This window comes from Aristolochia californica, unplaced genomic scaffold (assembly GCF_029961685.1).
Source record: "Aristolochia californica isolate CCGP_79_NKW_82.1479 unplaced genomic scaffold, dmAriCali1.0.hap1 SCAF_11, whole genome shotgun sequence".
Lineage (NCBI taxonomy): Eukaryota > Viridiplantae > Streptophyta > Magnoliopsida > Piperales > Aristolochiaceae > Aristolochia > Aristolochia californica.
This window is the reverse complement of record NW_027181782.1, coordinates 729044-747549: the sequence shown is the minus strand read 5'-3', so window position 1 is coordinate 747549 and position 18506 is coordinate 729044. Positions and strand designations below refer to the sequence as shown.

The 18506-nt window shown below is 37.4% G+C and overlaps 2 protein-coding genes across 2 annotated transcripts; both read left to right on the top strand.

The window, feature by feature from the left end:
- Nucleotides 1–205: 205 nt before the first annotated feature.
- On the top strand, nucleotides 206–3371 carry LOC137944474 (probable polygalacturonase At3g15720). The gene is made up of 10 exons (XM_068790159.1): nucleotides 206–292; nucleotides 1178–1294; nucleotides 1427–1564; nucleotides 1665–1823; nucleotides 2030–2059; nucleotides 2191–2398; nucleotides 2497–2578; nucleotides 2751–2847; nucleotides 2939–3043; nucleotides 3141–3371. Exons 1-10 carry the CDS (start codon nucleotides 206–208, stop codon nucleotides 3369–3371), a joined length of 1254 nt encoding a protein of 417 aa, XP_068646260.1.
- A 1419-nt stretch (nucleotides 3372–4790) lies between these two features.
- Nucleotides 4791–17890, top strand: LOC137944221 (K(+) efflux antiporter 2, chloroplastic-like). The gene is made up of 21 exons (XM_068789822.1): nucleotides 4791–4928; nucleotides 5490–7159; nucleotides 7995–8163; nucleotides 8508–8598; nucleotides 11422–11558; nucleotides 11646–11705; nucleotides 11815–11934; nucleotides 13039–13107; nucleotides 13458–13523; nucleotides 13735–13824; nucleotides 13972–14076; nucleotides 14153–14281; nucleotides 14378–14587; nucleotides 15183–15332; nucleotides 15728–15781; nucleotides 15893–15951; nucleotides 16490–16556; nucleotides 16637–16813; nucleotides 16976–17032; nucleotides 17393–17467; nucleotides 17559–17890. Exons 2-21 carry the CDS (start codon nucleotides 5550–5552, stop codon nucleotides 17679–17681), a joined length of 3618 nt encoding a protein of 1205 aa, XP_068645923.1. The 5' UTR covers nucleotides 4791–4928; nucleotides 5490–5549; the 3' UTR covers nucleotides 17682–17890.
- Nucleotides 17891–18506: the final 616 nt, after the last annotated feature.

Below are 18506 nucleotides of genomic sequence, written 5' to 3'. Positions count from 1 at the left end.
GTACACGACCGAATCCGGAAATATGGCATCTAATAGGGACCATAAATATGAAATTACAACATCTAATATGGCCATATTTGAATATTGTTATAAACTAAATATCTCATAAATTGTAAAAAAAAAGATATCTAAATCCACAAAGCATATGTCCACCTAATACAATGTCTTACCTCATTATAGAAATTTTAAAAGATAAAAGAATACTATGCCTACAGTAAAGTTTCTTGGTGCTCTAAGCCAAATTCTTCTTGTGGCCATCAGCATTTCAGCAAATATGAAGAGCAAAAGATCGGTATACTCACATAAGCTTGCAATTCTTCAGCAGAGATGAATTGCGTTTATAACTAACAAAGAACTGTGGGATTCATTAGTTGCTACTACAAAGGCTTGACTTCACTGCAAGTCCAATGGTTGCAATCTGTGACCTCTTGAATCCAAGCATCCAAATTGAAGCCAAAAGGAGAAACAAAAGCTCTTATATGGGTAACTACTTGTTGGAGGATTACCTCCATTAATTGTTTGGAAGAATATGAGCTGTGCTTTTACTTAAGATAGCACTAAGTTGCTTTTTTTCTGAAACACAAATGAATGTTAAGTTTAAGTTCATGCATGCCAGTCTAGACAATAATTTATGTGGGTACATTATTTGCTGGATTACGTTGCTTCATCAGACTATAAAAGTGGTTTATGTGATGCTTATGCAAGATACCCACTAATTTTTTTTTCTAGATAGAGAGTGGAGGAGCAGTCCATAGCAATACAAATGGGTGTTGTGGTAAGAAGTTAGATTCATCATTCCCCCCCCCCCCCCCCCCTCACTTCTTAGATTTCTTACATCTTAGCAATGTAGACATCTCGAAAGCTTGCTTTTTTTTTTTTTTTTTTTTTTTTTTCGGGGGGTAGGCGGGGTAGCAAATAGACCGAATTGATCATGTTAGTAGTTTTACTAGATTACATATTCTGGCTTAGTTCGTGTCTGTTTCTAAATAGATACCGACAAAATGCTTTCTTGTGTAAGTACCATTCTTCTAATGTTTTTATTATGATCTTATCTATCTTCCTTTAAATATCTGATTTAACTATTTGTTTACCCGATTACTCGCTAATAATCGAGTCATGAAAAACAAAGTAAGGTAGCTTGAAAGCTTCCTAATCCATTCTTCTTTTTATGATGTAGGTGATTTTCACCGTTCTGTTTATATTAAGTGTAGCTCCCTTTGGATCAAGTTACCATAATGTGTTCAATGTTGTCGACTTTGGAGCAGTTGGGAATGGCAAAACGGATGACACCGAAGTATACTTCTTCTTACTTACCACCACAGAAACAAGTTTTTTTGTCCATAAACTATCTTCAAGTGTAACTCTCTTGGATTTTTTTTTTTTTTCCATAATGAATCATTTTGCCTGTTTGTTATTTGATCATCAGGCATTTAAGAAGGCATGGGCAGCTACATGTGGTAGTGTTGGACGCTATTCTACACTAATCGTTCCAAGAGGCAAAACATTTTTAGTGAACTCCTATATGTTCTCTGGAGGATGCAAAGCTTCAAGCATTTACTTTACGGTAAATGGTTTGTGAAAGCTTCATAATGCGTACAGTTGAAGTATCAACATAAGCTTCCTTCTGTTGTGTTTAAGAATTCATGTTTAACGTTCGAATGCAGCTTGATGGCAATCTAGTTGCTCCTCCTCGAGGCAGAATCTCAAATATCAAATCTTGGATCACATTTTACTCAGTGAATTCTCTCACGATCATCGGGTCTGGGCAAATGGATGGCCAAGGTTATTCTTGGTGGCCTAAAAAATGCTTTGAAGACCCTCAGGTGGGTATACCCTTCCTTCCAACCAAGCAAATTGAATGAAAAGAAAAATAGATAATAGACTAGATTCACCAGTTTGTTCTTGCCATATCTGTACTCTAGTTTGTGAATCTAGTCTAATATCTTGTTTATTTTAGCAGTTTAATGATCTTGCTGTGTTAGTAGTTGCTCACAAGTTTTTTCTTTTTCTTTGCTTTCCTACTCTCCAGGGTTGCCAAATCAATATAGATCGACCCACTGTAAGTCTTCTAAATCAGAGTTTCCTTTCAATATTTAAAACACTATAACAAGGTGAGTGATTGGATAATCTGTCAAGGCAATCTGATCTTTTTCTTTTTATGCTGGTTTTTGTTGTTATTGGGGACCAAAGTTGCTATCATTTGAGAGCTGCAACATGCTCCAAGTCCTCAATGTAAGGCTGATTAACAGTCCAAGAAACCACATTGTTGTGAATAATTGCAACCACGTCTTCTTCTCCGGCATTAGCATATCAGCCCCGAGGCAGTCCCCGAACACTGACGGCATAAACATCGGCTCTTCGAGTTTCGTTACAATTACCAAAATGAACATTGCCTCAGGTTGTTATGGTTCTTTTTTTCCTTTTTTTTTTTTTTTTTTGTGGCATTCAAGGTTGATTTGCAATCTTCAAGCTCATGTTAACGGGGTCATATACTAGGGGATGACTGCATCACTTTTCTTCCTGGATCCAGCAACATTAATGTCAGCCACATCACCTGTAACCCAGGTCATGGAATAAGGTTTGTTTTCATTTTAACCTCTCCTTTTACATTTCTCATAGAGGCATTCCCGCAAACAGTTCTCTATGACATCCTTGCAAACATAAAATCCCTATCTCTGCTGCATAAAAACATCAAGAAAGCTTGTGATAAACATAAAAGCATCAAGAATAACCATAGTTCTTTCGTGTAGTGTTGGGAGTGTGTATACTGGAAAAGTGGAGAAGGTGCTTGTGGAGCATTGCTATTTGTCAAACACACAGAATGGAGTGAGGATCAAGACTAAACAAGTAGGAAAAAAAGAAACCCACACCCAATGCTTCCTTCCTTTCAAACATTCATCATGAATTAGTTCCAGAGTCTCATTTCTATTTCCTGCAGGGAGGGTCTGGATATGTAAGGGATATACATTTCAGAGACATTCACATGACCTCAGTATCAAATCCCATCATCATCGATCAATACTACTTCAGCCCAATAAACCTGGTAAGAGCTGTCTCTCTCTGGTTTTAAACCTTCCCATCATTTTGAAGTTTTTTCTTGACTTGGTTTAATCTATTTTTCTTCCAAACTTGGATTGAAGACCTCTGCAGTTGCAATAAGCAATGTGGAATTCAGTGACATTCGAGGGACAACACAAGGAGACTTAGCTATTAAACTGGCTTGCAGTCAGTCTGTTCCATGCAGAGATGTTCATCTCTGGGACGTGAATCTCAGATCAGTTATTAAAAATAAGCCTGTATCTTCTTATTGCCTCAGCGTCCATGGACCTCGATGCCCCAACTGCTCTCCCCGAGTTCCATGCCTAGGATAAAGTTCTCTCCATGATGCTGCTAATGGGAGAAGAATTAAAGGAGTAACAAGAACCAGTTTTTGTTATTGTTTTATCAAGATGATTAGACTAGAGTTACAAACAGGCCCAGAAAATTAGAATAATCTCTATAGCTTAAGCTTATGATTAGACTTAGCTATGTACAGGGCTTGTTTGTGAATCTAGTCTTGAAGCTAGAGTAATAATGTTATTGTTGCATACCTTCTTTTTCAATGGGAGTTTTCTTAACTTCGTCTTAGTAGCCAAAGAAAAATAAAGAGAACAATTGATTGCACTACCGAGTTCTAATGATATTCGAGTTATAAACAATGAGTCGAAGACTTGGTAGGATGCGATTATGTCACCTTTATATGCTCAATACTCTCATTGTATGTAATGTTGCTTGCATTGCCAATATGTGACATATCAAAAAACCATTTAGGGTGAAACATGCGAAACACTATCTCAGTCGTCCGATCATCATCAACGACTATCTCGGCCGTCCGATAAACGACTATCTCAATCATGAATGTGCGTGAATGACTTTTATCCCATGGTATATCGAATCGTTTATTTTCTAACATTATTTTTTATATTTAATCGGGAATGTTTACACTATTTGGAATTAAACAACATTAGTATTATTTTATATAATTAAAAATTTATACTTAACCCAATGATTCCAATTACCTGAGATCCCATGCCATAGATCCCAATTTTCCTTTTACCAGACATGTATACTAGTTCAATGTTGTCGACACCTCCGTATTACTCTAAAAATTGACCTCAAAATTTTCCTCGAAAATAAAATAAGACAAAAAGAATATGATCAAAACTAACAACAAAGGCAACTGTAAAAATAAAATTCAATTTATCAAATTAAAAATGTACCAACAAGAACCAAATAAGTTGTTTAGTTAGTCCCCACCACATCCTTCTCACCAAGATTTTTTGACATCATCCCTCTCATGTCTTACATGTAGGTTACGTTACTTTTATTTGTGTAGCATGAGGATCGGAATATTCTCCGATTCCTTCCCTTTCATGGAAGATTCTTAACTTACTGTAGTACGCAGACCAGCTTAGGTAGTCCCTAGCGGGTCGTCCAATTGCTGCCTGAGGTGATCAACGGTTCATGTGCAATTTATACTTCTGGTAGATCCGACTTGATTTATCCGGACCCACTTAATAACTTACGTAGGTCCCACATTCCGTGGTCCTTCTTGATCTTGGCTTTTGTTCTGGGAACCCGTGCAGAGAATCTAACGGTCTGCGTACGTTACTCAGGAGGGTGTTTTCGTCAATATATAAACCTCAAAAATCATCCACCAATAGCAAGTTTCTCGCGTTCGAATTTTTTTTTTTTTCATTTTTGTGTATTTAATAATTTTATTGTCTCCTGCCATTTCCCTCTCGGACATACACGAGAAAGCGAGAAAAACGACGGCTGGTATTGGGGGCGACCACTTACCTTCGATTGCTTCTTCTCCTTTCTCGAAACTCGGCCGCTTTGCGCGGGTTTCTGCAGCTGGAGTTGAGGTTTCTCTACTCTCTCGTTCGGTTAGTGCAAAAATCTGATTATGATTATTGTTGAAAATTTGTAACAGTTACTGCTGATGCAGTGAGCTGGCTGACGCGACTTTTTTCTTCTTCTAATTTTTTATTCCTTTGTTCTGATTTATGGCTTTGGCTGCTGAACTATACTAGTGTGTTTCTTTTGTTGTTTAATACCGTACTTGAATAAAACTTTTTTCTGTTGCGCTTTGGATTCTTTTCGTTTATTTTTGTACTTGATGTTAGAGGACGGAATCATTAGTATGCTAATGAATGATGTTTATGGAGTAAGGTTGTATCTGGTGCTGCTTCGTTTTTTCGTTGTTGGGAATGTGTTTTCTTCGTTTTTTTAGTTACCTTGATTGGGTGAGTTATGTAAATGTTTCTAGCTAGATAATTGCTTAGATTATTTTTTTACAGAAATGAAATGACTTTTAAGAGCATATCATTTTTTTTTTTTTGGGGGGGGGGGGGGGGAGGGCGATGGGGTGAAGTTTGGTTAGATCAGTATGTTTTACTTTCTTTTTAGTGGTGATATCTGATTGAGAAACAAATCCTGATTCGCAGAATCTTCAAATGTTCGGCTGGTAATGGAATTTCTGTAGTTTCTTTGGAGAAGTGAGAGAGATGGATCTTCGGTGCAATTTCCAGCAAATGAATGCTTTCAGTCCTGGTACATGTTCAGGTACAAGAGCATCAGCTTCTCTCTGTTCAAGTTCGAAGCTTAGACATAGGCAACTTTCTTATTTTCTTGGGGATTCAAGGGCTAAGTATAATTCTTCTTTGTCAATGAAGAAAAAGAAGGTTTTATCAGTTGGAAGTGGGAATACTTTATGCAGATCTTATGGTGGAGATGCCAATAGGTATATTTTATTTTCATTGTCAAAAAGATCTATGGCCGCCAATTTAACTTGGGTCCAGTGTCAATCTAATGACTCTTTAGCATATGTTGGTGGCAATGGCCGTAACTTTGAATCTGTTGAAAGATCTGAGGAGAAAAGTGAAACTGATACACCAGAAGGCTCGGAGCCAACAAATTCTGAAAAGGAAGAGTCTGAGACGCCTAGTTTGGAGGATTTAAGGGAATTGTTTCAAAAGGCTATCAGAGAATTAGAAGTGGCTCGAGTGAATAGTACCATGTTTGAGGAAAAAGCTCAGAATATATCTGAATCAGCAATAGCACTAAAAGATGAAGCAGAAAGTGCTTGGAATGATGTGACTTCTGTCGTGTCTGCAGTCCAGCTTATCATCAGTGAAGAGACTGTTGCAAAAGAAGCTGTGCAGAAAGCCACTATGGCTCTCTCGATGGCAGAAGCCAGGCTGCAGGTAGCAGCCAAGGCTTTAGATTCTGCCAAGGAATTGAGATATTCTTTAGAAGCATCTCTTCAGGGTGAAACAGTAGGTGAAGCGGGACCAGAGGAACCTGATGTTTTACAGGAGGAGAAGGCCCTTTTGTTTGCTCAGGATGAGTTAAGGGAATGTACAGTAAATTTAGCAAATTGTGAAGCAGAGTTGAGGAAATTACAGAGCAGAAAACTGGAGCTGCAAATAGAAGTGGACAGATTGAGTGAGCTTGCAGAGAAGGCACAGTTAAATGCGCTGAAAGCAGAGGAAGATGTGGCAAATATAATGCTTCTAGCAGAGCAGGCAGTGGCATTCGAAATTGAGGCTACACAACGAGCGAATGATGCTGAGATTGCTTTGCAGAGGGCAGAGAAATCCCTCTCCAGTGCTGATACGATTGTGTCTTCTGAAGAGTCTTCTGTTGAGGAGGATAACCTAGGTCAAGATGTTTCCTCTGAGGTTTATGAGGGAAGACATGAAATAATCATGGTAGGTGATACTTCTTTAGTTGATGAACCTTCAGCAGTACCTGCTTCTGAAGTGAAAGTGCCAACTGCTGAAGAGTTAAAACTTCCAGATGAATTTCAAGGTAAAGAAAATGGAAAGTTAAGTGTGGAATCTTACAAAGAAACTGAAATTGAAGGGGAGAAGGCAAAGGCCACAACCCTGATGAAAAAACAAGATGTGCAAAAAGAGTTTGTTAAGGAGAGTTCAGCAGTCATTTCTCCTAAAGCTCTTTTAAAGAAATCATCTCGCTTCTTTTCTGCTTCATTCTTTTCATTTGATGCGGATGAGGAGGAGTTTACTCCAGGTTCAATTTTTCATGGGCTTGTTGCAACTGTCAAGAAGCAAGCTCCCAAGCTTGTTGTTGGGGTGCTGCTATTAGGGCTGGGGTATGTATCTGCCTTTCTATCCGCTTGTCCATTATTTGTTATTTTTGCGAAAGTCACTGTCATTACTATTGGTTGACTCCTTGTAATTGAACCTATAACTTGTTTATTTTTATTTTTTGTTAATTGCTGTTGTTCAAGAGGAAATGGTGCTAGATGTATCATCAAATTGTGATTCTTTATAAATGGCATATGTGTGTTAGCAGCGACAATAGTCATCTTTTTATTTCTTCCAAAGCTACAGTGTTATCATAATCTTAAAGACTATGTTATAGAGGATATGTTTCTTTAGATATTGTTTTATTCGGTATATCATCCAAATAACTAAAGAAGTATGGTACACTTCTCTATTAGTTTGCTTTTTGTCTTGTAATGGAATTGCAAATGTCACTCTCACTCTTGTGCGTATTAAAAATGAATTTTTGGAGGCTATAATGAGTTCTACAAATGTTACTAGAGTTATTTAGTTTCGTTTGTATGAGTTAAACTAAAAAATGTTGGTTGAAGTAGTAGTAAACATGTGCTAAGAATCATATGCAAGAGCTATCCAGCTGAAATTTCTGGCATTTTCCCTTTGATGAGTCTGATAAAAAAAAAAAAAAAATCTTTTCTGGAAAAGAAGGCACTTAGATATCTACTAATGAATGGACTTGTGTAGGCAACTGCTCCATTTCTCTTCTGGAAGATAGAACTCTTGGATTATATATATATATATATATATGTAGGTATATGACATTAACCCTATGCATCTGATGCCATGCCTACAATGCTTCCCATAATCTTATCTCTATGATAATTGTGATAATTTGAAAAACTAAAAGGCCTTGTTTTGTTGCAGTGCCGCATTCCTTAACCGATTTGAGAGGAGATCTCAATTTCTTCAACAGTCAGACATCATCACTACTGGTATTGAAGAAGTAACATCAACTGCAAAGCCTTTGGTCAGGGAGATTCGAAGGGTTCCGAAGAGATTAAAGAAATTGATTGAGATGTTACCTCATCAAGAGGTATTGTACTTTGCTTCAGCTTATGAGTGCTGGACTAGCCAAGTGTTATATTGGTGTATGATTGGGATCTAAGATTGCTAATGGGTCTTTGTAGCTTTATTCATTTGGGCTTCTCCAAGATACATGAAATTGATCCTCATGAGTTTGCCATGATGTTTTAGTGCCATCACAGAAGTCTATAACATACCTAGGATTTTCTAGAAGGCCGTTATCTTGATTTGTTTCTGTGAGGTTGTTTTGGTGCTGCCTCTGTTCCTAGGACTAAATGCATTAAGTTTTGTACTTTTCAAGGAGAATTGGTTGAAAAGAAGTGTCTATTTTATAGCTCTCTCTATGTTTGCTAGGTAAATGAGGAGGAGGCTTCATTGTTTGACATGCTGTGGTTACTTCTAGCAAGTGTTGTTTTTGTGCCTACATTTCAAAAGATTCCTGGAGGTATGTTAGACTAAGTTCAACCATTCTTAATCCCTTTCCTTGCCTATTTTATTTTCAGTTTATCGATATGCTATTACTTTTTCTTATTGACAGATGTGTCATATTATCGATTAATCACTAGATCTATGAGTTACTGTCTAATCTATTCCCCATGTGTCTCTATGCACTTGAGTTTCCTTTCTGACTCTATTTTTTTATCTAATGCTATTATACTCCTTTTGTTAATGCTGCAAGACATTATTAACAAGAATCTACTTGTGCCTAGATTTAATTAGACTCCGTAAAATAGGCAGAATCCATTCCTTATATGTACTGTAGTAGCTAAACATCACTCTTTTAACACTTGTCTATTTTCTTCTTAGTCAGAAGGCAAGCAAAAAAAAAAAAAAAAAACGTATCACAAAAATACAAAGTAAATATAAAACACTTGGAGGTCTTGAACAGTTTGGAGCTAACACCTTCATAAAAGATGAGACAAGTTCGAAGGAGTTCATTGCTTCTAATTTTAGAATGAGTTGCTGACTTTGTCTATACAAATTTGGTAAATATGATGTAGAGGAGGACCACATTTTCAGCTTGTCTTATTACCTTGTTCTTTTTACTTGCCTGCATTGTAGCTGTCTGACCTGCCAAAGCTATATCAAATTTGTGTTTCTGTAGCCCACTTACAACCCAGTCTGAACTGCTACTTGATCTGATATGTAGTTGGATCTGGTTTCAGTTCTTTATATTGGTCAAAGATAGATTTAGGTTCAGATCCTTTCCAATTAAGGTTCTTCTGGATCTATATAGATTGGATGCAAGTTTTCCCCTACACACCGTGGATGTCTTCTCCTAGGATGACTTGAATTCCTGGTGAGACTAGCTTCCACTATAAAGAAACAGCTTGAACTTCAGCTAAATATTATGAAGTTCCATTACTTCGGACCTACATGTATGGTATGGCACAGATTCCAAACCTCCATGGAACCATGGCTCAAAGATCCAAAATCTACTTATGGTACAAAGGTCTAGGCCTGTTCCAGCTCTCATCCGATGGAGAGGATCGAAATCCGGGTCCACTAGTTTTGGATTTGGCAGGTTAGAACCCCCAACATGCACCATTGTTTCCATCTGCTAAAAGAGTTGGAACTCTGGAAAATGACCTGCCTGACACAACATCTGGGGCAAAATTAGCCAGATATACATATTTGTTTCAATGATAGCCATATATTGTTTTGTAATGACACTAGCTCAATATTACTAAGAAAGGAAAGAAGAAATACAAAAGAAAAAAAGGCTACTAGAAGCAGGGAAGGAAAAAAAAAAAACAAAACTAGAGGGTCAACACCTCCCAAACACAAGATATCTACGGATGCCCCACCCCTTGGTTAAGACAAGATATGAGTTGGCATGTGGGCCAGGGTTGGCAAGTGTATACAATCACATCAGAGAGACCCAGTAAACAATTTTGTAACCACAAATTAATGCTGCTGTCCCTGAGGGAGGCTTGATTATAGGGTATGATCTATCACCTGGGAGTGACATTCGGTAAGGCTAGTCTAGGCCTTACAAATTGGCTTGCAGCTCCACCTTTGTAGAATCAATTATAGCCAAGAAGCCAGAAAAGGAAATCAAGAAAGTAGCTTCTGGATCACAGATGCCCACCATGACTAGCAAGACCAAGAATCACATCATTCAAAAATAAAAAATAAAAAATCTAGATTCCCTCAAAAAGTTTCATCAGAAAAGTTCCATCAGAATTAGGTCCAGGGAGCCAAGAGAAGGAATCCAAGATGAGAGATGCTCAACTTGCCTCAGCCTGCAATTAGCAAGAGATCCCAAGTTTACTTAGTATGGTACACAGAATTTCTTCAAACTCCTTAATTGAGTCAGGTATTTGACGCATTAAAATTGAATTTGATGCATCTAGTGAGAGAATGAAAGATAATTCAATCCTCATTGGTTGTAATTTTTGTTGTATTTACTGTTATGTTTTTATTTGGGTTGGGGGGCTCCCTCCATATGCTTGTGATGGATTGAGAGTGGCATTTACATATTGCATTAGTTGTTATTGGTATTGTTTGTGTCTTTTCTTTCTTCTTTTCTTGTGTTGAACAATTTGTGCATTTTTTCTATGCAATTGTCTGTTTTTGTAGATTCTTGACTGAAGTAGCTATGCTCATCCTTTTTGTGCTTGGAATTTATAATTTCAGCACTGCAGGTTCTTATGCACCCTAAGGTTAGAAAATAGTTGAGGAGGCTTCTGTGATCAGATCATTAGCTGAAAAGAGGAAAAGAAAATGAAAAACAATGAACAAGTGTGTTTGAAAAAACTCCTTCTATGTTGCCTTCAATGATGTGAAATGATTAAGTTATTGGATGTGCTTCTGATCCTTGTACCACACAATATTAGTTGAATTGTCTCAGTTCTCTACGTCATCATGAAAGCATTTTAAACTTATGAATTTCCGTTTCTCCTTGTATTTTCATTTTATCTTCTGGCATTTCATGCTACGAAGCAAATGGGTGTTGTCTGAAAATAAGGCAACAGAAACCAGGGATGCTCCTATCGCTGACATGTGGTGTGTATCAGACAATAGTGTCATGTTTCAGTTTTGCCATTACAGCCCTGAATGACAATGCAGGCCTGTTACAGCTAGTGCATGATATATCTTTTTATATTTTGAGATCTGAATACAATACCCAATAACTATATGTGGCACACTGACAGAACCTTCCTTTATTTGGTGTACATGCTGATGGTTATGAGTCATGCCTCAACTTACTCTACAATACTAATTTCTTTCTAATGAAATTCTTGTATATTTGTCATTTTTGTAGGTAGTCCCGTGCTTGGCTACTTAGCTGCTGGGATCTTGATTGGACCTTATGGCCTTTCAATCATCCGTCATGTTCATGGTACAAAGGCCATTGCTGAATTTGGAGTAGTTTTCTTGCTATTCAATATTGGCCTTGAGGTAGCTTCCTACATATCAGGAACTCAATTCTCATTTTCTTTCTTTTTTTATGAAACTATATTAAATTCTAAGATAAATATTTTGCAGCTCTCTGTGGAAAGGTTAAGCTCCATGAAGAAATATGTTTTTGGATTAGGCACTGCTCAGGTCTGATGGTGAAGCTGCATGCTTCCATGTATGGATTTTTTAGCTCCATTTTCTTGGACTGATCTGCTTCGTGATTTCTGACTTTGTCATGCTTAACCAAAAAAATCAGGTTCTAGCAACTGCAGTAATGGTTGGTTTGGTTGCTCATTATGTTTCTGGGCTTGCTGGCCCTGCAGCAATTGTTATTGGGAATGGCCTCGCATTATCGTCCACTGCTGTTGTCCTACAGGTCATAAGATTTCAGATCCTGTTTTCTTGAGGTTCTTCTTTGTTTCTTTATTCTCTACTGCTACATATGAAACCTTGTGTTGTTGAACTACACAGTTATTCTGAGGCTAAGGTTGGTGATGATATTATTGATGAAATGAGCATGTGGTGTGTCATCTGATGGAGAGCTTTCAAAATGCATAGTTCATCATCCTCCATGATTCAATGCATCATTTTTTCCCCATTAAATTTGAGTAAAACACAGGGTTGACAAGCCTTGAGACCAACCAACTTGACACGGGTCTAATCCAAATTGCCTGAAGTTGGGTCATCCATTGCCTACCTTGTAGCTAACCTACTGCAAACATGCAAGTGTACCTAGCCCACCAGTTTACAAGTCAAACATGTTGTATAGAGAACTAGCCAACCTGAACAGAAGTTTTCCTGTCATGTTTCACTTTACCAAATCCTTTTTTTATGGGAAAACTGTTGTACATGGTTATCTATTGGAACCCGTATTTTACCTGAACTGGCCCATTGCTGCACTTGTTAATGTATCTAAGAGAAAACCCAATCTCGCTTTTAAGGCTCTCTGTTTAACTGCTTGTACATTGCTTTTCCAGTTTCCTTATTCTGTAATCTCTTGTTAGAACATCTATGCTTTAAAGATATCACGTTTACTTTGCTACCGATATATTTTGATTCATTTAATTGTGTGCTGGAGCTATGTTCAAATAACTTTTAAGAAGGATTGTTAATGTGATTGTAGCTCATATTTATTTCCTGGACATCCAAGTAGTGTGCTTCCCCTTGAAGACTTTGGTACCATTTATGATGAAATTGTTGAGTTATGCATTCCTTGGGTCATCTCTTGGCAGCATGTGCTTCTCTTTGCAAATTGTATTTATGATTACTTGGCAAAAGAAGGGGTTTCCCATTGCTGTGGGCAACACACGCCCCCATGAATCATGAGGCTTGGGGTTTCTCTTATCCTTTTCAATTCCTTATTATTTAGTACAGAGCAACTTGCAATTTTAAAACAAAAAAGGTGACTATGATTAATTTATTTTTAGTGCAGAAAGAAAGTTTTATAGTTAGTTTATGCATTTTGGTCCTACACCTGCAGGTACTACAAGAACGTGGAGAGAGCACATCGCGCCATGGGCGTGCTACTTTTTCTGTTTTACTTTTCCAGGTATGTCTAAATGTGATTTGATACCAACAGTTAGACTAAACTTCTATGAAAATTATGTTCCAGTAAGAATTTTCTTTTGGTGGTTTTAAAAAGTGACACCGAGGCTTCTATTTCACGACTTCTCTCTTATTTGACTTGGTGATGCCGTCCAAATAGAGTAGCTGAGGGAAATCTAACTTACATGGTCCTATTCACATAAACTTGGCTGTGCTATTTCTGATGTTAAGATTTTTGTGATCTTAAAAAAGGATTAACTTTGTTGCACACAGGCATGCTACTTGTTTTGTGTTATATTCTTGACCTTGTTCCTTGCTGAACATTATTTGACAGTTCGATCTTCCAATTTCCAGGACTTGGCTGTGGTCGTTTTGCTGATACTGATACCTCTTATTTCTCCAAATTCTTCAAAAGGAGGGGTAACCATCTCACCTAATTCATTTCCCAGTTTGTATATAACTGTTTCATGAACTTTAATTTTGAATATGTATCATAACAAAAATTGCAAAGGAACAAAGGAATCTGAACTGGAGGACCAAAGGAACACAACCATTAGTGGCAGCTCAAATCATGTTGGGTCCTTAAGATATTACTTGGATGGGGATTGTTATGACATAATATTGGTTTCAGGTTGGTTTTCAAGCTATAGCAGAAGCCCTTGGATTGGCGGCTGTAAAAGCTATCGTTGCAATCACTGCCATAATAGCTGGGGGCCGCTTGGTATAAAATTAGTCGTTTATATCCTCACACTTTTTCTTTATTTACATAATAATGGAACTTTTATGTGATTGTATACTTGTATAATGTGGTTCATGGACAATCTTCTCATTAATGCTTTTTGACAATCTCTTTAAACTCATCTTGCAGCTTCTTCGACCAATCTACAAGCAAATTGCAGAGAACCAAAATGCAGAGATATTTTCAGCCAATACGCTCCTTGTTATTCTGGGCACTAGTCTACTTACTGCTAGAGTATGTTGACCCATCTTTTCAAATGCAGCTGTGTTTTTGTTTCCAATGTTAACGTGATGTTGTTTTTGCTGAACAGGCTGGCCTGTCTATGGCACTAGGAGCATTTCTGGCTGGTTTGCTTCTGGCAGAGACTGAGTTTTCTCTACAAGTTGAATCAGATATTGCTCCATATCGTGGCCTTCTATTGGGCCTATTTTTCATGACGGTATGTATCTCATAATTTCTACTATGAGTGCTCGTACCTTTTTCTGAAGTAAATGTCATGTTTATAATTTTGTTGGCTTGCTGTGGCGAATTACAGGTTGGAATGTCTATCGACCCAAAACTCCTCTTTTCAAACTTTCCTGTTGTTTTGGGAACTTTGAGCTTGCTAATAGCTGGAAAGACCATATTGGTTGCTTTAGTAGGCAAAGTATTTGGTGTTTCAAGCATAGCTGCAATAAGAGTTGGCCTTCTTCTTGCTCCTGGTGGAGAGTTTGCATTTGTAGCATTTGGGGAGGCTGTAAATCAGGTTTAGCCTTGCTCTGAACTGTCAGCAAACTTTAGTGTTCTGTCATGCTTATGAAAATCTGTTCGTTCAGCTTTGTACTACTCTCTAGATATTGTGGAAAATGTATATTCTGTCACTACAGACGCTTGATATATTCTGACCATATTTGTAGCATGGACATGGCGAGTAGTCTTTTTGGCTATGGCTGGTATTATCCCTTGGCTGGGTTATTGAGGGCCCAGTTCAAAAACCTCCTCACACAACTATTCCCAACAAAAAATTTATCTGCCCCCTCTTCCTCTCCAAGTGTTATTTCAGTCTCATAGTCATATACAGCTTGAGACCTGTGTAGGTAGCCATCAAAATGTTTTTCAAATCTATTTATTGAATATTTCACTGTTTTCCTTTTAAATGCATCAAACAGAAAGTAATTGTTGAGAAATAAATGACTTATCATTTAAAACTGTTTCCCGTCTATTTTCAGAAAGGGCCTTTCATCACCTTCACCAGCTTCTGTAATTTTTAAACCTTGGCCATCCAAGAACTTAAAATTCTTTTTATTCAAACTACCTGATACTTTTGATCATTATAGTTAATGTGAGGAATATTGTTGCAGGGTATAATGTCTCCTCAACTCTCTTCTTTGTTGTTTTTGGTTGTTGGGATCTCAATGGCACTCACACCATGGTTAGCGGCCGGTGGTCAATTGATTGCATCCCGGTTTGAGCAGCATGATGTGCGAAGTTTATTGCCTGTTGAAAGTGAGGTAAAACTACCATGTTTTGTATGAAACTACTGTTCGGACACCATTCTGACAAAATTAAAATTTTTGTGTTGCTTCTTGATTCTTTGTTGACTTCATCAAAGCAAATTGTAAAGATGTTTTTGGATGTGCTACCCATTTTAAAATAAATGCTACTGCATCTCAAAAATGCTAAATGTCTAACATGTGTTTGCAGCGATGAAGCAATATAAAGGTACTGCATGATTTTGTTGTTTTCAAAATTATTATTACTGTTCTACCTGTATGCTTTATTATATTTCTGAATTTTTTTAGTACTATTATGACCCTTGGTGATAACTCTGTCCACTAACACATGAACAATGTGGTCATTATTCCCATTTGATCACTGATGCATTTGCATGTATTTGTGTCTTCAGACAGATGATCTGCAGGGCCATATTATCATATGTGGATTTGGAAGAGTTGGCCAGGTTTGACATGATCTACAAATTTGGGACCCTTTTAAGATGACATGTTTCTGGAGTTTGTGGAGACGTTTACTGATGTGAAGTTTTAACTGTTTTCTACTTTGCATGCTTTAGATCATTGCACAGCTACTTTCGGAACGGCTAATTCCTTTTGTTGCTTTGGATGTGAGGAGGTAACATACCCATCAGTAATAGTACTGTCGATGTGAATCAGTAAAGTGAACCTTCTTCTTGAGTTTGTTATGCTTCAGAAGCATTGATCTGATATGATGCCTGCCTGCTTTCAGTAAGAAATGTGAAGAAAAGAGTATATGCCTAGTTGGTGAATATCAGTGGACATGTGTTTTCTATTCCTTATATCAGTAAAAATATGTGAAGAAAAGAGTAGATGCCTCTGTGTTGTACATCAGCTGACATGTAGTTTCTCGACATCCTGAAATATGCTTAAAATCATTACAATCAGATGTTTCTCTCTGAACAATGGTTACTGAGTTTAGACCAGAATTTGCATTGCTCTTGCTCATTTGTAAAATTTGTGACCAGGTTCCCCTATGAGTTTTGAAACTTGTATCATTTTTTATTTAACTTATTTGGTGGGTCTTGCGTTGTGCAATCCAGATGCCAAGCGAAGCAATTCTATTTCTGCTTTCAGTTTCGAGATCATGAGCTCATTTATAATATCTGATGAGGTCAAGTGACTTGAACTTGCAGTGATCGAGTGGCAGTTGGGCGTGCACTTGACCTTCCTGTCTATTTTGGTGATGCAGGAAGTCGAGAGGTAACCAAGCTTGTCCTATAGCTACTTGTTCTTTCAGGGCTATTCTCTGATACTTCTTTTTTTGGAAACTTTATCGTTAGGTCCTCCATAAAGTTGGTGCTGAGAGGGCTTGTGCTGCTGCAATAACTTTAGACACCCCAGGTGCAAATTACCGTACTGTTTGGGCATTGAGCAAATATTTCCCTAATGTGAAGACATTTGTTCGGGCCCATGATGTGGACCATGGCATCAACTTGGAGAAGGCTGGTGCCACAGCGGTATTTCCCAAATATCCCTTTTTAGAATGAAACTCAAATATATGATTTTGACGGAGAACATTCTGATTTTTTTTTTTTTTTTGCTTCAATTATCTAATTCACTGATCTTAGATGCAGATTAGTTCGTATCATGGCTAACGTATTACCTTTTATACATTTTAGGTGGTCCCAGAAACTCTGGAGCCCAGTCTGCAGCTGGCAGCTGCTGTTCTTGCACAGGTAGCAATAGGATTGTTGCATTGGTATTTATTGCTGTGCTCCATATCAGTAAAAGAAAAACTGGCACGAAGTAATTGCATTTGCAAATTGTTTTTGTGCGCTTTTCTAAAATTGAACGACTGCTATTAGAAGGAATAATATTCAATGAAAACAAGTGATCTATGTTCCACATTGTAAGTCTACTGGATTGTGGAACAGGATGAAGAATGATTGTGGTTCCTACTTGCTACTACCCTGCAAAACATAAGTTGTCATCTTCATGTCTGATAGAGATCATCAGCTTATCCTGGGTCGCAGTAGTTTTAGTTGGTTGGCCTTCTTTCATTTTTTTATAACTTAAAATGTTGGCTTCTCATGCAGGCTAAGTTGCCAACCTCAGAAATTGCAACAGCAATCAATGAGTTCAGATCACGCCACCTCTCTGAGCTTTCTGAGGTATGCTGTATCACAAATTGACATCATTCTCCTGTTTTTTCACAAAAAAATTCTCAATTCTCTACTTGCCAAATCTCAATCTTGTTTGAAGCTCTGCGAAGCGACTGGGAGCTCGCTTGGATACGGCTTTTCAACAGTCATGAGCAAGCCGAGCAAGCTGCAAGTTTCAGATCCTGATGAAAACCAAGTAATTGAAGGTACACTAGCGATATAGCCTAATACAGGATGAAATAAGATGCATTTGTAAATGATGTTTTTGAGAACAATAGCTGTACAGCTGGTTATTCGTTTCGTTGATGCAATTGTACAGAATTATAGGATAGAAAAGAAGTCCTACTAGCTTTTGTTATTTTTTATAACATACATATCTGAGGTGGGTACCAGTTCTACTATTTCTTTTAATTTCTCCTACTCGACCTCTTATTCATGGGTTTTCTTTAGGATTTGCTCACTAGCTTTAGATCGACATTCTGAAGAAAAACCATTGGCAGCATGGAATCAATCGCCTTATGATTTTTTATTTTCTGTTAGGACAGATATAGGTTAGGATGGCTGTTGTTATTTTTGACTTTCAACTTGGAACTGGGAACTGATTTGGGATCTCGACTCTTTGGAGTCGAATCAGGTGAGTTGGAGTGGGACTTACGAGCCCGGTGGCTGGATTCTGCCTGAGTTAGAGAGGACTTACCCAGTGTAGAAGGGTCGAGTTTAATCCTTTAACCATCCAATCCCATAAATATCTTATATTTATTTATATTTTAAATATTTAATATTATTTTAAAAATAATTGCATGAGGTTTGGTAGAGGATAAAATCTACTCTTTTATCAGACTCGAATGGCTTATAAAACACAAAAATAATTGAAATAGTTAGATATTTCCGAAAAATAATTAAAATGAATTTTGATTTATTAAGGTAATAAAAAGTAAAAATATCAAAATTTTAGTAGAAAATTGAATCAATATAAAAATAACAACTCTTAGTAAATTATAGTTAGGAGATGATAATCTGAGTAACTCTAACAATTTAAAAATCCATT